The sequence below is a fragment of the Gymnogyps californianus genome, chromosome 3 (genome assembly GCF_018139145.2).
Source record: "Gymnogyps californianus isolate 813 chromosome 3, ASM1813914v2, whole genome shotgun sequence".
NCBI lineage: Eukaryota > Metazoa > Chordata > Aves > Accipitriformes > Cathartidae > Gymnogyps > Gymnogyps californianus.
The window spans coordinates 33,337,885-33,358,459 of record NC_059473.1 but is presented as its reverse complement, the minus strand read 5'-3'; the positions used below and the strand labels follow the sequence as shown (position 1 = coordinate 33,358,459).

Here is a 20,575-nt window from a genome sequence, read left to right as displayed (position 1 = left end):
GCCACAGTATTTTCACAAGAAAGACAAAAAATAGTATTCAGAAACACATTTGCTATTTGTAACCAGCACATGGTCTCTTAATGTATTCCACCAAACAGATCAAACAGATTCCTGACATTTGAATAAAAAAAGCCCAGAAACAGAGTGTGAGAGAGAAAATAAAAGGCCTACTGTCTTTTTCACTTTTGCTTTTTTTGAGTCCCCCTCCACTGCTTTAGACGTTATCACAGAAATTTAAAACCCAGTATCACAGTTAGTTTACTCAATAGACCAAGGCAAGACCCAGTTTACCCAAGCTTTTTTCACCTAAATGTAAATTCAATGATTTAATATTAAAAACTACAGCTAACAAGTTCACTCATAGGAATATAGAAATATATATCTCCTCTCATAGTTGGCACCCTTTGATTTATTCCTTCCTTCTAAAATCTGGAGAAAAGCAGACTTCGAACAGTGTGGAAAGCTAGTACTAGAAAGCTCTGGTGCACTTCACGAGGAGGCCAACAGAGAAGACACTTCTGAAACAATGGCTTGACCATAGATCTTCCCTTTTGTAATAGATGCAACTTCTAGCAGTGTTTCTTAAGGAGGTAGGTCCCAAATGACTGACATTTCTAGGCCAAGGGCTTCATTTCAGAAATATCTGCAAAGGAGGAATCCTGTAGAACTGTGCCATCATATATACACAGAGATGACTTCTATTTAACAGACAAGCAGCTACTTTTTACACCAGATTCAGTTTCAAAATGGTTTAAAGTTGTAGCTCTATACAGAGTACACTGCAGGAATCAAACTGAGGGCAACAAATGCATGGAAGAGTGTAGCAAAATTCTTTATTTGAAAAAAGCTCTATTCATTCGGTGCTTGTCAGTCACAGATTAAAACATGTTTATTTATAGTATGTACTCAAATGAGATCAGAGTCTAAAAAACTACAAAGTTGTATTACAAACTACAGGCAAACCTTCTCTTCAAGAGCGGTACTATAAGCTCTGAGTAGTTCTTCCTATTGTTCCCATAATGCTGCATAATAATTATCTGGATTGAAGTGGGTATGTTAATTCTCATTTAAATCCCAATCTCAAAGAAGCATATGTCAACATTTTTATTCAAAATCGAACAGGTCACATTCCAATATACAGTCCTAACTGAAATCCATTCTGTAGGTATTCAGAAAGTTCAGAAACCCATATCGGGGCTTTTTTACTCTGAAAAAGACCTTAAGTTTTATATCCACCTTTATTTAACCTTAAATTCACTGGAATACATACCTAAGAACAACACATGAGAGCAACCTGTAACAATTTATGAGGGAAGTTAGGCATGGGAAAGAGATCCTTTTGACTTAATCTTGCCTCTTAAAACAGTAAGGATAAATGCATGAAAGTTCTAATCCACAAAGTACCAAAACATTAAATGAACGTTCAATATGTGATTAGGTCCAATTGACATCACAGGGAAATAACATGCTTACATGTACTTCCTCAGAGACTAAAACAGCATTAGTGGTTTACAGAAGCCCTGACAATAAATCCTGCTTGGTCATGCAACGGTACAATGAATCTCATGACTGCCTTGGATCTATTCACTTTCTAAGCACTTACCCATTTTCTGATTAACCTTCTTAGCTTTATAGGCTATGCCCCCAAACTCTAGACCCCGCCACAAGAGTGGGAGATAAGATACCTTGTGCTACCCTCTTTAAGCCATGTGGAGGTTTTGATCATCAGGCCTTGACGGGGCAGAAGTTGTTGTGCCCAGAAAACGAGCATGTAAAAGATTTAGCTATAAATGTCAAAGTACTTATCATTTTAAATATGCACATGGCCCTTCAGAAACCAGAAGGGTATTGGCAGCATACATACGTAGAATTATCATAGCAACTAAAAACTGGAAGAACTATTAAATCTTGTGCTTTAGCACTTCAGCTAAACACTAAGTAACAGACATCAAGACAAAACCAAACTGAACCACAAGTTATCAAACACGAGTCTATGTTGGGGTTTTATACCTTCCTGTGAAGTATCTGACCTTGGAAATGATGCCGGTATTTCCAGCACTTTTATGCCCAGGAGGGGGTGCTGCTGTCTGTTTTGGCCGCGGCACAGGAACATACCCTTAAAACATTCACGTCTAGGTACTACTTCGATGTACTGCTATGACTTTATTTATTTATTTATTTCAGGAACACAAGCCTCACAGGAAAAATGAGCAATTTCAGCAGTTTAGCAGTCAATAGTGACAAGGACTTCATATGAAAAAAACCCAAAACAATCCTCTAGCACAGCACAGCTTTCTCTCTGCTGTGTTTACTACAAGAGAAGGTTTAGAAATTCTTAAGAAAAAGAAAAGAAAATATAAAAAAGTTACACAAGCTGTTGACGCAATTTAAATATAAAGGGCTCCAATGAGATCTCCTGAAAACAGAAATACAAATTTGCAGAATACATGAGAAAACTAATCAATCAGTATTTAATACAAAGCCACGAATAACATCTTAGGGTATGTTCTCTTACCGCCTGTCCTCTGGAAGCAAATACATCATAAACAAGGACTGGAAAATATTTACTTTCATTCTTGGGGAAAACAGATACACAGACACTTTCAAAAAGAAAAATCTTTTCAAGAAAAGATTTTTATCACTTTGTCACTTTATCACTTGGAGACATCCTGGATAATATCTTCTGTATTATAAAAGGTTAGTTGCACATTGACTTCATTGTTTTAAAGACAGTGATTTTGAAGAGAATTAAAGTTACCGCTTCAAACTTTATTTTTATATCCCTTTCATTGACATTTTAGATGCATCTAGTTTTATATGCATTGCATATGATATAGCTTGCAAGTGTTTCCTTTTTGAAATGGTCACTGGATCTTCATAAATGCAAAAGGAAAAAACAAGCCTGAAAATGTGAGCTAAACGTAATGTTAGAAAGTATAAACCAATTCAAAGAGAAGATAGCATTACAGTTGAAATGCTCCAGCTCTTCATTAAAAAATCCTCCATGAGTCTGCTTTTACTTTAAGGAGAGCATAAATCAGATATATACATACTCTAAAGGATGCCAAGATATCAGTCTCACTTCTACAGTGAAAATTTTTAAAGCCAAAGATTTAATAATCTTGAACTACGGATGTGATAAACCAGACTCTCTATCTTTGTATTCTCTATATTGAGACATAAATATGGAGAAATTGGTTTGATTTCTGTTGAGGCATAAGAAAAAGACAGACAGTGTCTTCCTAAAATAGTGTGCAAATATATATTATAAATATTAAAGAAGTTAATCTCTCCATTCAGATTTTTGGGAAAGTTTATTGTCAGTTCCAGCATGATAAACTGATTTTCTTAAAGGCTTTTATCTCTAGGTAATAGAAAGCCTAAAATGGCAGCAGAAAGCAATAGTTACATTGTAATAGTCATAATAAAATAAACTGCAGAAGGTTTCAAACATGACATCCAATATTAACAGCATCAGATTTTCCAATTACTTTTCTATATTAGTTTTGCCTAGAGCTGAACTTCAGAATACAGTTTTTGAGATGATCACTATTTGAAGGAATTACAGAATTACAATAAACATTAGAAAAACTAAGATAGTAACAGTAAGCAAGTTCAGCAACACGAAGAGGCAACAGCAGTTCAAGGGCCAGGAGATGACCAAATGGAAAAGGCTCGAGATTATTACACTCAAGACACAATAAAGTAAAAGGGTAAGAATACTGATTATAGACAATGATTGGAAACTAGATTGATGATTAGGAAACTAGAAAAGACAGTAAAAGATGAAATTTAGATTTATTTGAATGCAGGTCTAGTAAAAGTATGCTGAAAATCCGGTAGAAGGATCACACTAGGAGGAGGACTATTTGTACAAGTATTTGGCATAGCATCATTAACAACAACAAAATCTTTCAGCAAATGTTTTGCTCAACAGTCACCAAATGACTTACTTATAGAAATCATATTATCAGGAAAAACTGAAAAATAGGAAAACAGAAAAACTACTAAGGGGGAGAAGATTAATCATAAGCACTGTAATACCATACAAAAGTAGACAGTTTAGAACTTTGTCATGACTAGCTTCCACCATTCACTCTATCAGAATCAGATTTGAAGAAGAACTGGAATTCCTGCTAAATGCTTGCCAATGTTAAATAATTTCTTTAGCCACACCACTTCTGCTACAGGAAAGTGGCCATAATTACCTACATCTCAAGGATCTTTGATTGCACACAAGTTTATGAAGAACCACCTCAGCTCTTTGTATAACTCTGAGCTGGTTACAGCAGAGGACCTCAGCCATAGATTTGTAAGACCAGCCCTGCAATGAAAGTCAGTAAGAGCTTTTACCTGACCTAGAAGTAAAAGCTACCAAACTTACTGCATAACATCATGGAAAACCAAATATCACCTCAGCTCTAATTGTGTAGCTCATCTCCAATAATTTGTTTACTCTTTTCTTTCACACAAAAGTCAACAATGGTGCAAATTTTCTCAAATTAACCTAAATACTACATAATCCCCTGCTAACATAATGTTATTCTTTTAAAAGTATGTTTCTGCACTTACAACAGTGGCTGAAAATGAACAAAACAAAGGCACAGTTACTAGATAGAGGTTCCAGAGTTAAAACTGTGAGACAAAAAGATGATGTATCAGAGATAAGTGAACTGTACAATGTTTGATTTTTTCAGCAAAAGCATCCAAAACTTGAGAGCCCATTCTCACTGAGGCAAAAAGTCATAGCTCCACCAACTTCAATGGAAAAATTGTACAATAACAGAAGCACGAAACTGGCCTGAAGCATTTGTATGAAACTTATCTTAACCTGTTAAATGTGTTGCAAATATCAGGAAAAAGTAGGAGTTTGTGGGATATTTCCAATAATTTCTAGTTTGGTTTTATATTCAAATATGCTGAGACTAGTCTCTCAAGACAGTATCTGTTTCTGTTAGGAACAGGATGTGAAAAGGCATTTTTTAGATTAAATACACAAAAAAAAGTGAAACAGAACTCTAGACTATTCTATTATTTTGCAGAATTAGCAGTACCTGCACAGAAATATCTAAAGATTAAGCTAATAGGAAGACCTTCTAGTCTTTTGTATTACCCATATGCATACATAATGTGCATGTAGTGGCTCTGTCAAAAGGCACTGTAGTCTCTTGGGACTGATGTTCATAACAATAACAATATGGAAGAAGTTTCACAGATGCATTTGCCAAACCTGACAGTCAATATATAAAGGAATTCAATCACCCTTCAAGTACGCAGAAACTTTCAGAAGCATATTTTACCTCTAAAATATCAAGAGTTGAAGAGCTTCAGTCACAAAAACCAAAAACATCTTTAAGGAGTTAGTCTGAAGGATCCAACAGCAGTTTCAGACAGTCAAAATACGGCTAATGAATCAGGAAGCCAAAAAGATTTGAAATAGTAGAGAACTTCCAGGGAACATTAGGTTACATTTCAGCAGACTGATCTGGATAAGAGAACAGTAAACTAGCATAAAAATACTGGAAAGTTTCCCCATCTAAACAGACTCAAGAGGAAGGCAGGAAAAATTGCCAAAAGCATCTTTAACAAGCTTCCAAACATACGTTCCACATCAGAAGAGATTCCCAGCTGAGAAGTGGAAAAAAAGACATGATGGGCATCTTAGAAAAAACAGAAATCTTTTGTAAAACTAAATAAATGTGGAGAAAGAAAAAGCTGTTGATGGTCATATAAGCAGTAAGTCGTTTTACATAACAGCATTTTCAATATATAAGATGATTAAGTTTCAACATCTCTGAAAAATTAATGAAAGTACCGTAATGATCCACTCCCCACTCTCATTAAATCCTTACAACTTACAAAATCTGCCTTTGATGTTGCAAATGGAGACCAAGCTCCAAAAAGCAAAATCTGGGCTTCATCTCCTAAAAATAACTCTGTGCTCATATTTATAAACACTTAGTTAAGATGACAAAAATCCTAACACACAGGGCTTTATCATGGAATACCAATTGCAAGAGCTCACTTTAAATCTTACAACATGTATTTATATTTCTTTGTAACAAAAAATAGTCATCTGTTGTTGCTTACATGGATGTTTCTACAGAGCCTCAAACTTCTTAATGTGTTTGGTTTTTACTGTTCACTAATCTCAGTGAGTTCAGTTCAAAGTCCTCACTCAAGCAAAACTCACAGTGGACTCACCATGAATTCCAACAAAATAAAGCTCTTGGAAGCAGTACAGATAGAAGAATAGATTTTGAAAAAAAATCCAAACAAACCAAAAAACCAATCCCCAGAAGTTAGTTGAGTCTCCTATAAATTCACAGAGTTAGTCTTCGTGGTATTTATTGCAATCAATGTACTTTTAAAGAGAGTAATTTTGTTCTAGAAACTACTTTGAATTATAATTTTTACTTTTTGTTCATTTCACAAGATTAGAAAGGGGAAATAAAACTGTGATCTTTAAGACAGTCAGAGATACCAAAATGTATAAAAGCACATGACAAATTCAAAAATTCCCATGATTACATGCTACAAAACACGTGCCTGAAGATAGACATGCATTCATATTTATGACATAATTCGGAGCCTTAGCAATACATGTTTTATCTGGTGACTTGAAATACCAGAAAATAACTTTGTTAAACTTATCAGAAGTAAAGCCCCATAAAATTGTTCAAAAGCATATGCTGACTGTTAACATTTGTTGAATTTATTTTGAAGGCTTTTTAAAATATCTAAATCTTAAGCAGTGAAGTCTAATACTTCCTGCTTGGTCCTTAAACTTGGCAATAATGAAAAATTTACCATAGCAAATAACCGCTCTATATTATAGAAAACATTTAATGCTTAAGAAATTAGCAAAATAACATGTCTTATTTTAAATATTAGTTACAAAAGTTTAACACTAGCAATGAAATATTCACTACATCTTACTAAGAGCTGGTAGAAGTTCAGCTGGAGACCAAATGGAAAGTATACTTTTTCCTGGACCTGTAGCAGAAAATGTAGCACATACTTTCTTTTCTGACTAATGAGAAAGATCAACAATAATTCTGAACAATGCCCTAAATGCACCAGTGAGCTCTTTTGCTGACCAAATAGCAATAAAATGAGTACATCTGTTTGTTGACAAAAGATCTGTCATGAGCACAGTGCCAAGAGTCTGTCCCCAGATATCCCAAAGCACTACCGGACACAGAAAAGACTCCAAGAAACATATAGGTTTGTTAAGCACTTAGTTTTTCTGGAGGGTTGAGACCTCCCTTTTTCTGAACTGAAGGACATAGAAGAGATTCTGATGGAAAACCTCAGTCAATCCTTTCCATTAGGGAGCTTTCTGTGGGTTTTCCAACAATGGAAGGAAGCTTTTCCCCCAAATTATTACATAAATATATAAAATAGCCAAGATAAATATTTTAAGAAGTCTTAATACAAGATGAAAATACTTAGCTTTCAGAATTGAGCAGTTGTTGTGTTATCATCACCACTTTCGTGCTATTCATAATCACCATCTGTTTATAGAAACAATCTCTCACCTTGCATTTTAAAGTCTGCTTGTCAGCCCTTCAGTAGGAATGCTCTTTTTTGTACATACTTGCATAGTGCCTAGCAAAAAGTGATCTTAAACCCTGAATGGGATACATAGCAGGTAAGTTCTTCACCAAACTCTCAAAAAAACTCACAACTTCTCAATGAAAGACAAAGGAAATGGCTAAAAATGGTCAAAACATGATCCTAATAAAATCTTTCGTGAGAGCAAAATAATCCCTCTCAAGCCCATCAGCATATACAACTATTTGAAGGTCTTACTAAGATTTGTGTTCTCTGAATGTCGCAATATTCACACTGTTTTCTGGTAACCAAACTGTTTATATTTCAGGAGAAAAACAAATCCAGCAGGAGGAAAAATGGTATCATACGTCTCTTACACTGACAGAATTATGCTAGAAGCAAGCAGCAGTCTGAGACCTATTTCAAAATAAGACTTATCTGTACAGAAGTGATATAATATGATAAAAGTAAAATACAACAAAATGTTTATCACTCCAGTGACATGTATGATGAAGTCTGATTTTTTCTTGTTTTGCCAGGTTCATTCATACTTTGATTTATCCTGAAACTACTAATTTGTAATAATTGACACCATCTCCTGGGAAAGATATATATGTAGTTCTACATTTGAATTTGGACTTCACATACAATATCTCTACCAGATATGAATAAAACTAAAGCTGCAGTAGATACTTTATGATGAACTAAATTATTGTATTAAAAATAAAATCATTGAAGCATTTGTAAAGCTCAGGTTATTATGCCAATAACTTATCTTTGCATTTTCTGGAATGCTTATCTGAAAAATAAATTAAATTCATAGCCAGAGAGTTATGTCTGTTTCAGATTTATGAAAGATACTATGATGCAATAAATAACAGCAACTACTGAGTATGTTGGAGTGTTTTGCTCACTCTTACTCATATAATTATGGATTTATAATTTAGAGTGTTCTGTGATTAAGATGGGTATTGAAAAGTAAGTTCTCCCCTTTCATGGTATATCACTCGGACTACAATAAAAAGTTCTGGTCTGTTCACTCTAAGCTAACTGTCTTATGCAATCCATAACACCTCCTCAGTGATGGGAGCTGGCTTGCCAAAATGTCAGCAGCAGGCAGCCTCCCACTGCTTCCAGGCAGCCTACCTACCACTCCCTCCTAAAAGAAGTCTTTTGGGATCCAAGAAAAACAAATCTGCCAGCATGTAAACTGGTATAATTTGCAGCTGAAGAATTCAATGCTATGTAACCCAATGTCATCAGCGAAACCTAGGGCATTACTAGGACGCTGCACTCGTGTATTCCTCTGCTCCAATCATCAAGGAGAAGATCCTAATACAGACTGTAATATACACTGAAAAAAGCACAATACAAAACACAGCAACAATCCACATGTCCAATTTCAGTCATTCTTATTAGGTCTTCCACTGGTACCAAACCTCATGTTCAACAATATTTTACTAACGACTTTATTTTGAATATGAGCCCTGATATTTAAACAAGCAGTTAAAGACATACCTGTTCAGAAAAAATACCATTTAAATCAACTCTTTACCACTTAGTATTTATTAGTAGTTGGAAAACATGATACAAAGGTGGCCAAAGACCTACTTGGAAATGAAATCCGGGGTGTTAGGCTTTGTTTCTCTTTGTGTTTGTACAGTCATTACCATTAAAGGCTGCTACTTAAGAGTTTCAGGCATACAGGAGGTGGGGAAAAGATAGAATGTACAGGAAGGTAAATACTATGATATGTCAAGCCTTTGAAGTTGTATTATATTCACTCAGTTTCTTCTGAAAGAGCATACATATTCAATGCAGGATGGACTTAAAAAAAACCATCACAGGCATGTCTATATAGACATGTACAGTTGTAGAAGTCACTCATTCACCTTCCAAGTCAGCCTGCTGTGGGACAAATTTGGTCCAGGAGTTGTTTTACTGCTGTGATGAGCTCAAGATAAAAATTTTCCTCTTAACACAGATTATTACCTCAAGCTCAGCAGTGAAACAGTATGGCTGCATTTCTCCTGCTTAAATCAGTCTCTGGATGGGATAGACTAGAAACATGATTACCTATATCTTTCAATGCAGAAATTGCCCTAGATCATACAGGAAAAAATGGTAAAAACAAGTTTCACCATACAGAGATAGCAGTGCTATGAGATAATACTTTTTTTTACCATACAGAAAAACAAACTTTGCCTGCACAAGGCTGCCTGTATTCTTATCATTCATCTACTTTTCATAAATTTAGCAGCAGAAGTTACTTTTTCTGATGGACTGGGTAACAGGTGAGTAAGTCTGGAGATTTTATGATGCAAAAGCAGCAGCAAATGTAGCATGAAAGTAACAGAATGAAATTATGCTATTTTCTGTCACAGACTGGTAAAGATCTGTTTCTGGGCAAACAAATGATAAAGCTACAAAACACATCAACTGCAAAATAAATGAAAGGTCCTAAACTAAATAATTTGTCTTTTAAGAAACTAATTATTAGCTAGAATTTCCCACAACTATTTCACTAAACTAAATATTTTTTTCCTATACTTGCTGCTGATTTCCTAGTTTAATTGTTTTCAGGATAAGGAAATGAGATAGGAAAATGGAAAACACATTAGAGACATTAGAGACACTAGAAATACCATTTTATATCACATTAAAACAGGCTGATTGTAGAGTTGAGACAACAGAATTAAAAAAAGAAAGCTTTCCAACTAACTAAACTGTTAAAATAGTTAACATATGATATAGCCTACATGCTGCAAGTTGAAATCTTCATAAATTATGTAAAGTATGCAAAGCGTTTAAATGATGAAGAATAGCTTTAATACTACACTAAAGGTTCTACTTGGGAGTTCGACCCTGGCTCAGGCCCAAACCCTTTCACACATCTTTAGCAAACCCTTAATGCCTATAAACAAGAAGACATATGTATACAGTTCAGATGGATTTTGAAAGGAATGGATAACTTTATAATTATCAATATTATTTGCAGGTTTGCAATATGTGAAAAATGAGGCTCTGTGCTCGAGTGAGAATGATGCCTTACTTCCACTTTTCTTCTGTCTGATGAAATGTCAGGACAGAATCAAAGTCAGGTCATCATCCAAACTTCTTCTGAAATACCAGTCCTTGCCAATGCAGAGTGCAGGAGATAAGGTTCAACAATCCAGTCAATTTGAGCTAACATGCTGGTTCCTACTTTATGTTCAAAGAAAACTCATGTGTATATACACACACAATTGTTTGAAAAAAGAGCGAGCATAGTATCAAAGCTGAGAATTTGCTAATGCTTCTGAGATTCTTATTTAAAGACTAAAGAATAAGTGGCATTACACAAAAGATGTAATTATACTAGTCATTTGTTGATAAAATATAGCTACTTTTTGCTAACATTTCTGAGGTTATCAAAAGCTTTGTGTTACAAGGACATAATGATATGTAGTTAATACTATTATGACACCAAATCAAGCAAATTCTTCCTATAAAATGAAAAGGAGCATGATAAATAGGAAAAGTAGGAGGCAAAGGGATTTCCTCAGCAGCTGAGTAACTTGGAATGGGAAGAAGCAATATGGAAGTATATTCTACACAGAAACAGGAAGAGGTATAAGAAAGAAATCACCAAACAAATTCTCAACCTCTCCTTTGTTTTAGGAGATACATTAAGAACAAACACACACAGGCATTGCCATAAGGGAACAGATGCAAGATCAATCTAGCCTAGTATCCTGTATGATAAGTGGCAGCATGGAACTGTTAGATAATTCTAAAGAATATGTGAAGCACCCACTGTAAAAATCCATGATATAAACTTCTGTAGGTTTCATCCTGATTTTTTATCACTGGACTGGTATAAAACATGAAGAAGGAGTTTTACTACACTCTTTTTCAATAGTCATTAGTATTTTTTTTAAAGCAGTATTTTATGCCTCATTCCTGACTACTCAGTTTCATCAATAGCCTCTTGTGGGGGATCTCATTGTGCCCTTTGATAGTCTGATTATGTTAATGACTTCTTAATTCTCTTCCTGAATCACACGTTTAAAAAACTGCAGAGCTTAAGAAGGGATTTTTCCTTTGCAGAAACCAGGATAACTAGAACTCTTTAAGATTTCAATTTCTAATTTTTTCAGCATTCTCTTCTTAGACGTAGTTCTGGTTCTTTCACATGTATGCAGCTCATGATATACAACTCTTGTATATTCATTTGTTCCTTCTAACTTCTCTCCTGCTTATTGTTTGTGATAATTTCTTTCCCATTCCTGTATGCAATCTCCTCTACAAGAATTAATAGACTCACAATCCTACTAAAGTTTTAGAGTACTCAAACAAAACAACAACTGTGACAATCGACTGCTAGTTCAATTACTAAGCAATTCTGGAGGATAATTGGCAACCTTAAATAGTTTAAGAAATCAATTCACATTAGGACACTAGCAAAATCTAAGTTTCTACTTGCCAGCTGTCTTGTCTGAATTTCGAGCTGAAGATTCTCTCCTTTCAATTAAAAAAATCCTCACAAAAAGCATAAAAAACAGTATACAGAAATGTAAGTCATGAATATGTAAAAGTTATACATGATAATCTAGGATGAGGCATATTCTTCACTAATGAAAACAAGCACTTCTAGAACCTACTAACACCAACAAATCTTTTTATTTGAACAACTCAATTAGAAAATAAAGAAAACATGCAACTATGCAACAAAAATCTGTTTACAGTTACTGGAAGTTGGTTTACGTGGATTTTGAAACTAACAATTTGCAAGAATATTGTTATTTATTGTCATAAATAACCAGCTCAGATGAAGTAAGGAAAGATAACTGCAATGCTTAACAGTTAAACCTTTTCAATTAACCACTATAAAAACTCCCTTACTTACACAATCCATGCTAACAAGTCAATATGATTTGCATTGTTTGAGTTGCTGTTTCTATAAAGATTTAAGCACTCACTTAAATCCTGTGGTATTACTGATATGGATAAAGTGAAACATATCCTTAAAATCTTGTAAAATCAGGTTCTAGGAATGGTTTCAGGTAGTTCTGAAAATTTGGTATGCAGAAGAATACATTTTCCAAAATACTAACAGTAAATATTGCTTATACCTCCGTATGTTTTAAAACTCACTCTTCTGGAATCTAATGATTTGAATATTTAATCTCATCTTTTAAGGTGCATGATTCAGTATTTATAACTTTTGGGGTTGACAACATAAGTTTCTGGAATTTCTTTAATAGACATATTAATTGAAGAGTGCAAGACAATATCAGAAGAATTAGTTATGAGTCCTGACAAGGTCTATGGTAATTCCTAACTCCTGAGAAGAGCATTTCATACTTTTGCAATGGTGTCTATCAAGTTCTTTCCCATTCTTTTACAAGCCTGCCCAGCCAGTTGACAATTTCATTGCTGCAGTAGGCTGCCAAAAACTTACGATGATGAGAAAGCTTTTCAAATCCATACAGAAATTTGAAGGTTAAAAGGAAAACCTTAAGTCAGAATATTTATTTGGTGGATATCAGAGTATTAAAATTACATATTTGCGAATAACTTATTTGCTATGTAAGTTGACCACTATGCTTTTCACCAGATGGTGTTCTTTCAAGACATTTTGCTTCATTCTTAGATAGAACAAATGGGATTAATCAAGTCTGAAGCATACAAATGTGTTCAGGTCTGAGTCCAATAGGAAAGAGAGCTATATCCTAGCCTTTAGCAGACAGAGCTAAGAGTTTTTGGCTGCCAAGGAATGTACCAATGTATCTTTGCACTGTCATAGCTTTATAATAAAATAGAAAAATAGTAATAACCACTTGAGGTTTTATGGTACTTTGCAGCTAAGGGTGTCAAAACAGTAACTTGCCTACAAAGAAAGTGGAATGCTTCATATGGATACAGTCTTTTTCGTCATGTGATATTGATCTGTAATTTATAGTCCTGTTTTGTTTTGTTTTTTTTTATCATGGCATATGCTGCTTGTCCTAGTACTGGCTTTCTTTTTACTAACTTTGACTCTCAGAACTTTTTTTTTTTTTCTTGACCCTCTGGCCCCGGGAAGACCCAGGGAACTACAGGCCGGTCAGTCTCACCGCTGTGCCCAGCAAGACCATGGAGCAGATCCTCCTGGAAACTATGCTAAGGCACATGGAAAATAAGGAGGTGATTGGTGACAGCCAACATGGTTTCACTAAGGGCAATTTGTGCCTGACAAATTTCGTGGCCTTCTACAATGGGGTTACAGTATTGGTGGATAAGGGAGGAGCAACTGACATCACCTACCTGGACTTCTGCAAAGCATTTGACACTGTCCCACACAACATCCTTGTCTCTAAATTGGAGAGACATGGGTTTGACGGATGGGCCACTCAGTAGATAAGGAATTGGCTGGATGGGTCGCACTCAAAGAGTTGTGGTCAACGGCTCGATGTCTGGGTGGAGATCAGTGACGAGTGGCGTTCCTCAGGGGTCGGTATTGGGACCAGTGCTGTTTAACATCTTTGTCGGTGACATGGACAGTGCGATTGAGCGCACCTTCAGCAAGTTTGCCAATGACACCAAGCTGTGTGGTGCGGTTGACACGCTGGAAGGAAGGGATGCCATCCAGAGGGACCTTGACAGGCTTGAGAGGTGGGCCTGTGCGAACCTCATGAAGTTCAACAAGGCCAAGTGCAAGGTCCTGCACATGGGTCGGGGCAATCCCAAGCACAAATACAGGCTGGGCAATGAGTAGATTGAGAGCAGCCCTGCTGAGAAGGGCTTGGGGGTGTTGGTTGACAAGAAGCTCAACACAACCTGGCAATGTGCGCTCACAGCTCAGAAAGCCAACTGTATCCTGGGCTGCATCAAAAGAAGCGTGACCAGCAGGTTGAGAGAGGTGATTCTCCCCCTCTACTCTGCTCTCATGAGACCCCACCTGGAGTCCTCTGTTCAGCTCTGGGGCCCCCAACATAAGAAAGACATGGACCTGTTGGAGCAGGTCCAGAGGAGGGCCACAAAGATGATCAGAGGGCTGGAGCACCTCCCCTATGAGGGCAGGCTGAGAGAGTTGGGGTTGTTCAGCCTGGAGAAGAGAAGGCTCAAGGGAGACCTTACAGCAGCCTTCCAGTACCTAATGGGGGCCTACAAGAAAGCTGGAGAGGGACTTTTTACAAGGGCATGTAGTGATAGGACGAGGGGTAACGGCTTTAAACTGAAAGAGGGTAGATTTAGAGTAGATGTAAGGAAGAAATTCTTCACTGTGAGGGTGGTGAGGCACTGGAACAGGTTGCCCAGAGAGGTTGTGGAAGCCCCCTTCCTGGAAGTGTTCAAGGCCAGGTTGGATGGGGCTTTGAGCAACCTGGTCTAGTGGAAGGTGGCCCTGCCCATGGCAGTGGGGTTGGAACTAGATGATCTTTATGGTCCCTTCCAACCCAAACCATTTTATGATTCTATGATTCTATTCTAACTATTACTGCATGTTCTTAAATATCTGTTTCATTTTTCCTAAGTTTTGCATAATTATCCATTTTGGTATTTTATATATTATTTTAAAATCTCAAAGGTAATTTTAAAATTTTAAAATCTCAAAGGTAATTTTAAAGACTACAGAAAAGCTCTAATACTTCTAAAGAAAATTTATTTAAGTTTCATTAAAATTCTTCTCCTGTAGCAGAACTTTACATCTGATATGATGGCTTTATGTGTACTATGTATAAGTACACAGTGAGACCTTTTTCAACATTTTCTGATGAACTGTCTACATATGTTTACAAGTGTTATATAGTGAATTTTTCTCAAACATGTCTCTTGGTACCACGGAAAAATCGAACTGTGAAAACCCTACAAGCTGATTTGAAAAATATATAATCTCCAGTCTACAAGAACTTTTAAATATAAATGTTAGTTACAATATGAAGATAAATATTGAAGCATGTTCTTTCAGAACTTTAAGAAATAAAACAAAAGAAAGAGAAAAATAAAGTTATTTATATATTAGGTAGAAAATACTGTCATTTTCAGACACACAAAGGCATGAAAGAGCCTGGACTCTCAGTTATATTCTTGCAGAGACAACTGGTCTCCTGAGGTTGGGTTTAAGGCATACTGGCAAGGCTGTACGTGTTGTATTATTAACAGTGTTTCTACTACTTTTTTACGTCTGCCATTCTAAGTATTCCCTGAGCATAATAATGCAAGTGTTTTAAGAAACAATGTTTTAAGGCATTATAATTATAACACCTATACATTACAGAAGACTGTAAGTAAGTCCAACATTACTGGACTAGACTTGTAGCAGAATGTCAGGCCACTCTAAAGGAATGCAGAGATATATGGTCACCTAAAATAGTCCAAAAATAACTTTTTATTTATCTGTAGCCCTCAAGCAATATGAATGAAAAGTTTAAAAATAAATTAACTATAAGTGAATCTAAGGGAAGACTTCCATGTTCACACTTAGCATCTTGGTTATTGAAGACTTCATCGTTTTCATGTCCACATGGAATGACACAGAATATCAGAACCTGACCCAAAACTGATTGAAAAGAGGACTGGAAAGAAGGGAGCAGGTTTCCAGCTACTTTCAGAATGAGAAAACCATATAATATGCAATCCAGTTGTATAAAAAAAAGTCTTATCTCAAAACATACTACCTTCTCATCCCAGACAGATGTCCATTTAAAACTCATTACCTGAACAGGATGGGAATCAATTACATTTACTTTCATTTATTGATTAACCAAAGACAATACTTCATCATTGTGGCAGATTCCCTGTGCCAACCATCTGTCCCAAATAATTGCTTTTTAAATGAACAGTATTTTATATGCTCACCTATTATATTTTACAAAACAGCTTAATGAGAATAAAGTATGAATAACAATACATTGGCTTTACTATAAGAGATAAAAACCTTTAATCAGTTACCTATGGACAAATAGTACTCGTCTGCTGATGAAGGCATGGCACATGGTAAAACGGTGTTGAGTGTGTTAGCTATCCTAAATGAATGCATTATTTATGAATTCAGCTCTAACTTGTTTGCAAACGATGTGAATTATTAAACGATTTCAGAAACAATTAAAATATATATATTTTAAATACATCAGCATAAGAATTTTTACTTTGTTCACAGTTACTAAGGTCTCGCTCCACAAAGGTACCATTTCACTAAAGCTACTCGCATGCATAAAAATGGAGCTATCTGTCATTTCTGGAACTAAGGTCTCAGTTCACTTAATCACATTCATTTTCTTTTACCAGTAGAAATAATCACCATGGTTTATTAAAAATGTTAAATAAAGCCCAGATATCCAAAGTGTATAATATAAAAAAAAAAAAATCATAAAGATAATCACAAAAAGTTTTGTGTTTACAATCTGATATCACAGCTAGAAGCATAATTAATGGAATTTCATTTTATTTGAATGTAAGATTTCTCTCCTAGGCTGGAAGATTAAAAAAAATAAAAGAAAATTGTGTTTATGGGTGTTTAAGGATACTGTGCAATTAATAATGCCTGCACAAAAATTCTCTCATTATCTGCAGTTCCGGTTTAGATTTCAGTTTTGTTAAAAGTCAGTATTTTCAAATCTTCCAGGAGAAAAACATTATTCCCTAGTATTTTTTAATGAATTATGCTAAAAAAATCCTTTTCTGAGAATTTACTGAAAGATTCAAGGGCCTGTAACTGAATTTATACTCTGGTTTTGTAGGACAGTTCAGCAGAGTATTCACATCAGTTTGTAAAAGCCATCAGCACCCTGAGAGGGCTATAAATTTAAATCCCTGCATTTGTGGATACAGAATTAGCACAATACAGCTGATACTGAAAATAAAACTTTCCTGTTCTGGTACACATTTGAATAATATGCTGCAAATCATATTGTAATAATTCAATAACTGCTCACTTAATTAATTACACTAACCTGTTTGTCTGCAAAGAAAAGGTAGTCTGTGAACTGAAGAGTTGAAATCTTTTGTCTCTTTCACACTAAAACAGCTAGATGGGCTCTGACTTTCTTCCAAGTTTATAGAAAACGACTGCTCCAAGACTGTAGAACCAGCAGAGGCAGCATTAAGCTGGAAAAGAGCATCTTGTGCTTTCTTTTTTTCTTTTTTTAGCATATTTGTGAGAATATCTGCAAGATACATTAAGGAAATCATTAAGGACCTCATTTTTATAAAGCAACAATCATCTTTGTTTATCCCTAAGTCTTTTTTTTCCAAGTTGAACAATTCACATTATGGAAGCCTATATGTGAATGTGAATTTGGAGTTGGGCATATTCTTTGTAATTATATTTATCCACCTTAGTTCTTCCAAACAGCAGATTCATTTTTACTAAACAGTAACAAATTCACACATTGACCACAATTGTTGATCCCATTCAATCAATGCCTGATAAAAGCATTTACATACAAACAGGAGTGAAAACTCTAGTATCTTATTGCCATGATGTGACACTCCCTTTTTTATTTTTTAAATTCTGTAATAAACAAAATTTCCAAACAAAAGAAAAAAACTCTGAACTTACAGGTAGCCTGGCAAGTGCATCGCATCTGTAAGCTTTTCACAATAAGAAGGTTTATTAAAATGCAGAACAGGTCTTTAGGAAATTTCTTCCAATAACACTATGTATTTACTGGAAGTATATTTGGTATAAATACATTTTGCCTAACAGCTTATAAAGGGCTTACAATGAAAATCCTATGTGCATTCAGCCAAAACCACAGGAGTCCCTGTGATACGTTTTTTGATACGCTAGTAATTTTAATCCTAATTAATCTTCTAAATGAACAGCAGAAAATCTAAGTAGTCTTTGGGGAATATTATTAACTGGACTAGGTAGTAATAATAAAACACTTTACAATTCAATTGTTATGATAGCTCCTAGCTACCATAGACAAGAAGGACCTCATAGTTTGTTGACTAAACAGCTTCCATACTTCCCACCACTTCATCACATTAGACATGTTATTAATTTTCTAATGATGACGTACAGCCACTTAGCGGCTGCAGACTGTAAATCAGTGTTGTGTTCAAAGTCTTAAATCTTATATTCTTCCTATATAACTCTAACATGGATTTATACAAATTTCTTCCTTGTACTTCTGCAAACAAAGCTGTACATAACTATCAAGCACAAGTGCATTTGATAGAGATGTTTTGGTTTTTTTCGTTATCAATCTCATATTAATGAAATAATTTATTTCAGGAAGAAATGTTTCTGGGAATCCAGATCTTAAAATTGACATGAAAACTGAAGAATTTTTTAAAAGGAATGATAAGTCAGTGTTATAGCTAACTTTATTTGAAAGTGCACCTTGGAAAATGAACATTTTATCTTCTGTGACAGCAGAAACAGAGAAGCTTTCCTGCCACCTCAGTTCAGACTGGTAGCATGCTACACCCCAATGTAAAATGCCATTCTCATTTGACATATAAAATTGATCAGGAATTATTGAGCACAAAGAATGCAACTGAGTTTGTTTTTTACTAATAACCGTGAAAGAATCTCTATTACCTATAAACTCAAAAACAAAACCATTTTTTCAGTTCTCTGCCATATTCAAATTTTACCCACCAAGTAGCCACAAAGTTAGGGACACAGTGATGCTGCGGTCTGCTCACAGTTCTGTCAACCTGCTAAAAATAATTCCCACCCGTCATACAACAGTGCAGCTACTCATGCATTTCCTGTGAGGCAGTGAAATGGACAAATCACGTCTGAGTAGTTTAGTATTTTTATATGCAAAAAGCTTTAGCTTTAATTTAAATTTTAAAGTTGCATGTAAAAAGTACAAGTTTTTTATCTATTCTAAAAGCCAATAGCCCAATAGTCCCCAAAGTAGCACTTCATTTGGCTAAAAATAACACTTACAGGAAATTCTATTCTTTGTTAGGTCATAAATTGGTCTTTATATAGCATCAGAGTTTCCCATTCTAAAAAATGGTTTAATTTGCTTGAGGAGAGTGTTTTAGGTGTGGCCTGATCCACGGTATTTGGATCTTGGCTGGACTGTTCTAAAGTTAAGTGGTGCTTGGATCCAGGATTTTGGTTTGGGTCACAACTGAAATAGAAGCAGGTGCAAAGCAGAAGTCCTGCCACATAAAAGTTGAGAAGTGAGTAGTTTCTTTAACACAGTGGGTTCAGTAGAGAGAATTGCCTTCCATACAGCTAATGCCTATCTCACACACACAAAAACCATTGTAGTCAGATCAGCTCAAACCCAAATATTATTTTTTTCCTCACAAAGGATACTGATTTCATTGTCTCTTTGCTGCAAGAGTTCTTTCAGTTTTTTCAATTCTTCTTCTCCTGCTTCTTTGTTAGTGTCTTTTTCTTCAGAGACGTGTTGTGAGAGCAGTTTTTTATCAGAAATCTTTGAATGATTCATTAGTTGCTATTGGGAGAAACAAAAATGCGCACACTTTTAACTTTACCTGCAGGTATGTATCTATTCTAGCCTGAGACTGTCTAGCTATGGTAGAAAAGGTAAGGCCTTGCTAGACTCTTGACAGAACAAAATCATGCCACCAGTTGACTGTCAAGTTATACGTGTTGTGTCAAGTATGGGACAAGTTGTATTTGTTGATCTTCACTACCAAACGTACAATTTACTTTACTCTTTCTACACATAAATTCCAGTGTTCTATAGTATCACAGAGCTTTCAGCGTTAACAATAACTAAAACCTAATTATTTAAAGAAGACAATAAATTAAGATCAGGAATGTTATACATTATTGTATTGGAAAACTATATCCCCAAATACAGAAAAGTATATATTATCTTCTATTGCTTTCCCTATTAATTTCACTTGTTCTTCCTAGTTTAAGTGTATCTTGTTTGCTTGATGATTTAGAAGGGCTTACACCACCATCAGGAGAATTAGTGTCAGATTCAGGGATATGGTGTTTTTACTCTTTATTTTTATCTCTTTCAACATAGTTTGTCCAAAATAAAGCCTCCATTGTGCTGGGAATACAGATGGATAAATCTATCCATATACAAATAACTTGTCTGTGTTG

The 20,575-nt window shown here is 35.3% G+C and overlaps 1 protein-coding gene across 1 annotated transcript in view; it reads right to left on the bottom strand.

The window, feature by feature from the left end:
- KIF6 (kinesin family member 6) overlaps positions 1-20,575 on the bottom strand; it is a 177,722-nt gene that overhangs the window by 82,193 nt on the left and 74,954 nt on the right. The window contains exons 12-14 of the mRNA XM_050893845.1: positions 19,799-19,949; positions 4,253-4,260; positions 1,658-1,685 (exon numbers count right to left, since the gene is read on the bottom strand). Coding sequence (XP_050749802.1) covers positions 1,658-1,685; positions 4,253-4,260; positions 19,799-19,949 — 187 coding nt within the window. The remainder of the gene's footprint in view (positions 1-1,657; positions 1,686-4,252; positions 4,261-19,798; positions 19,950-20,575) is intronic.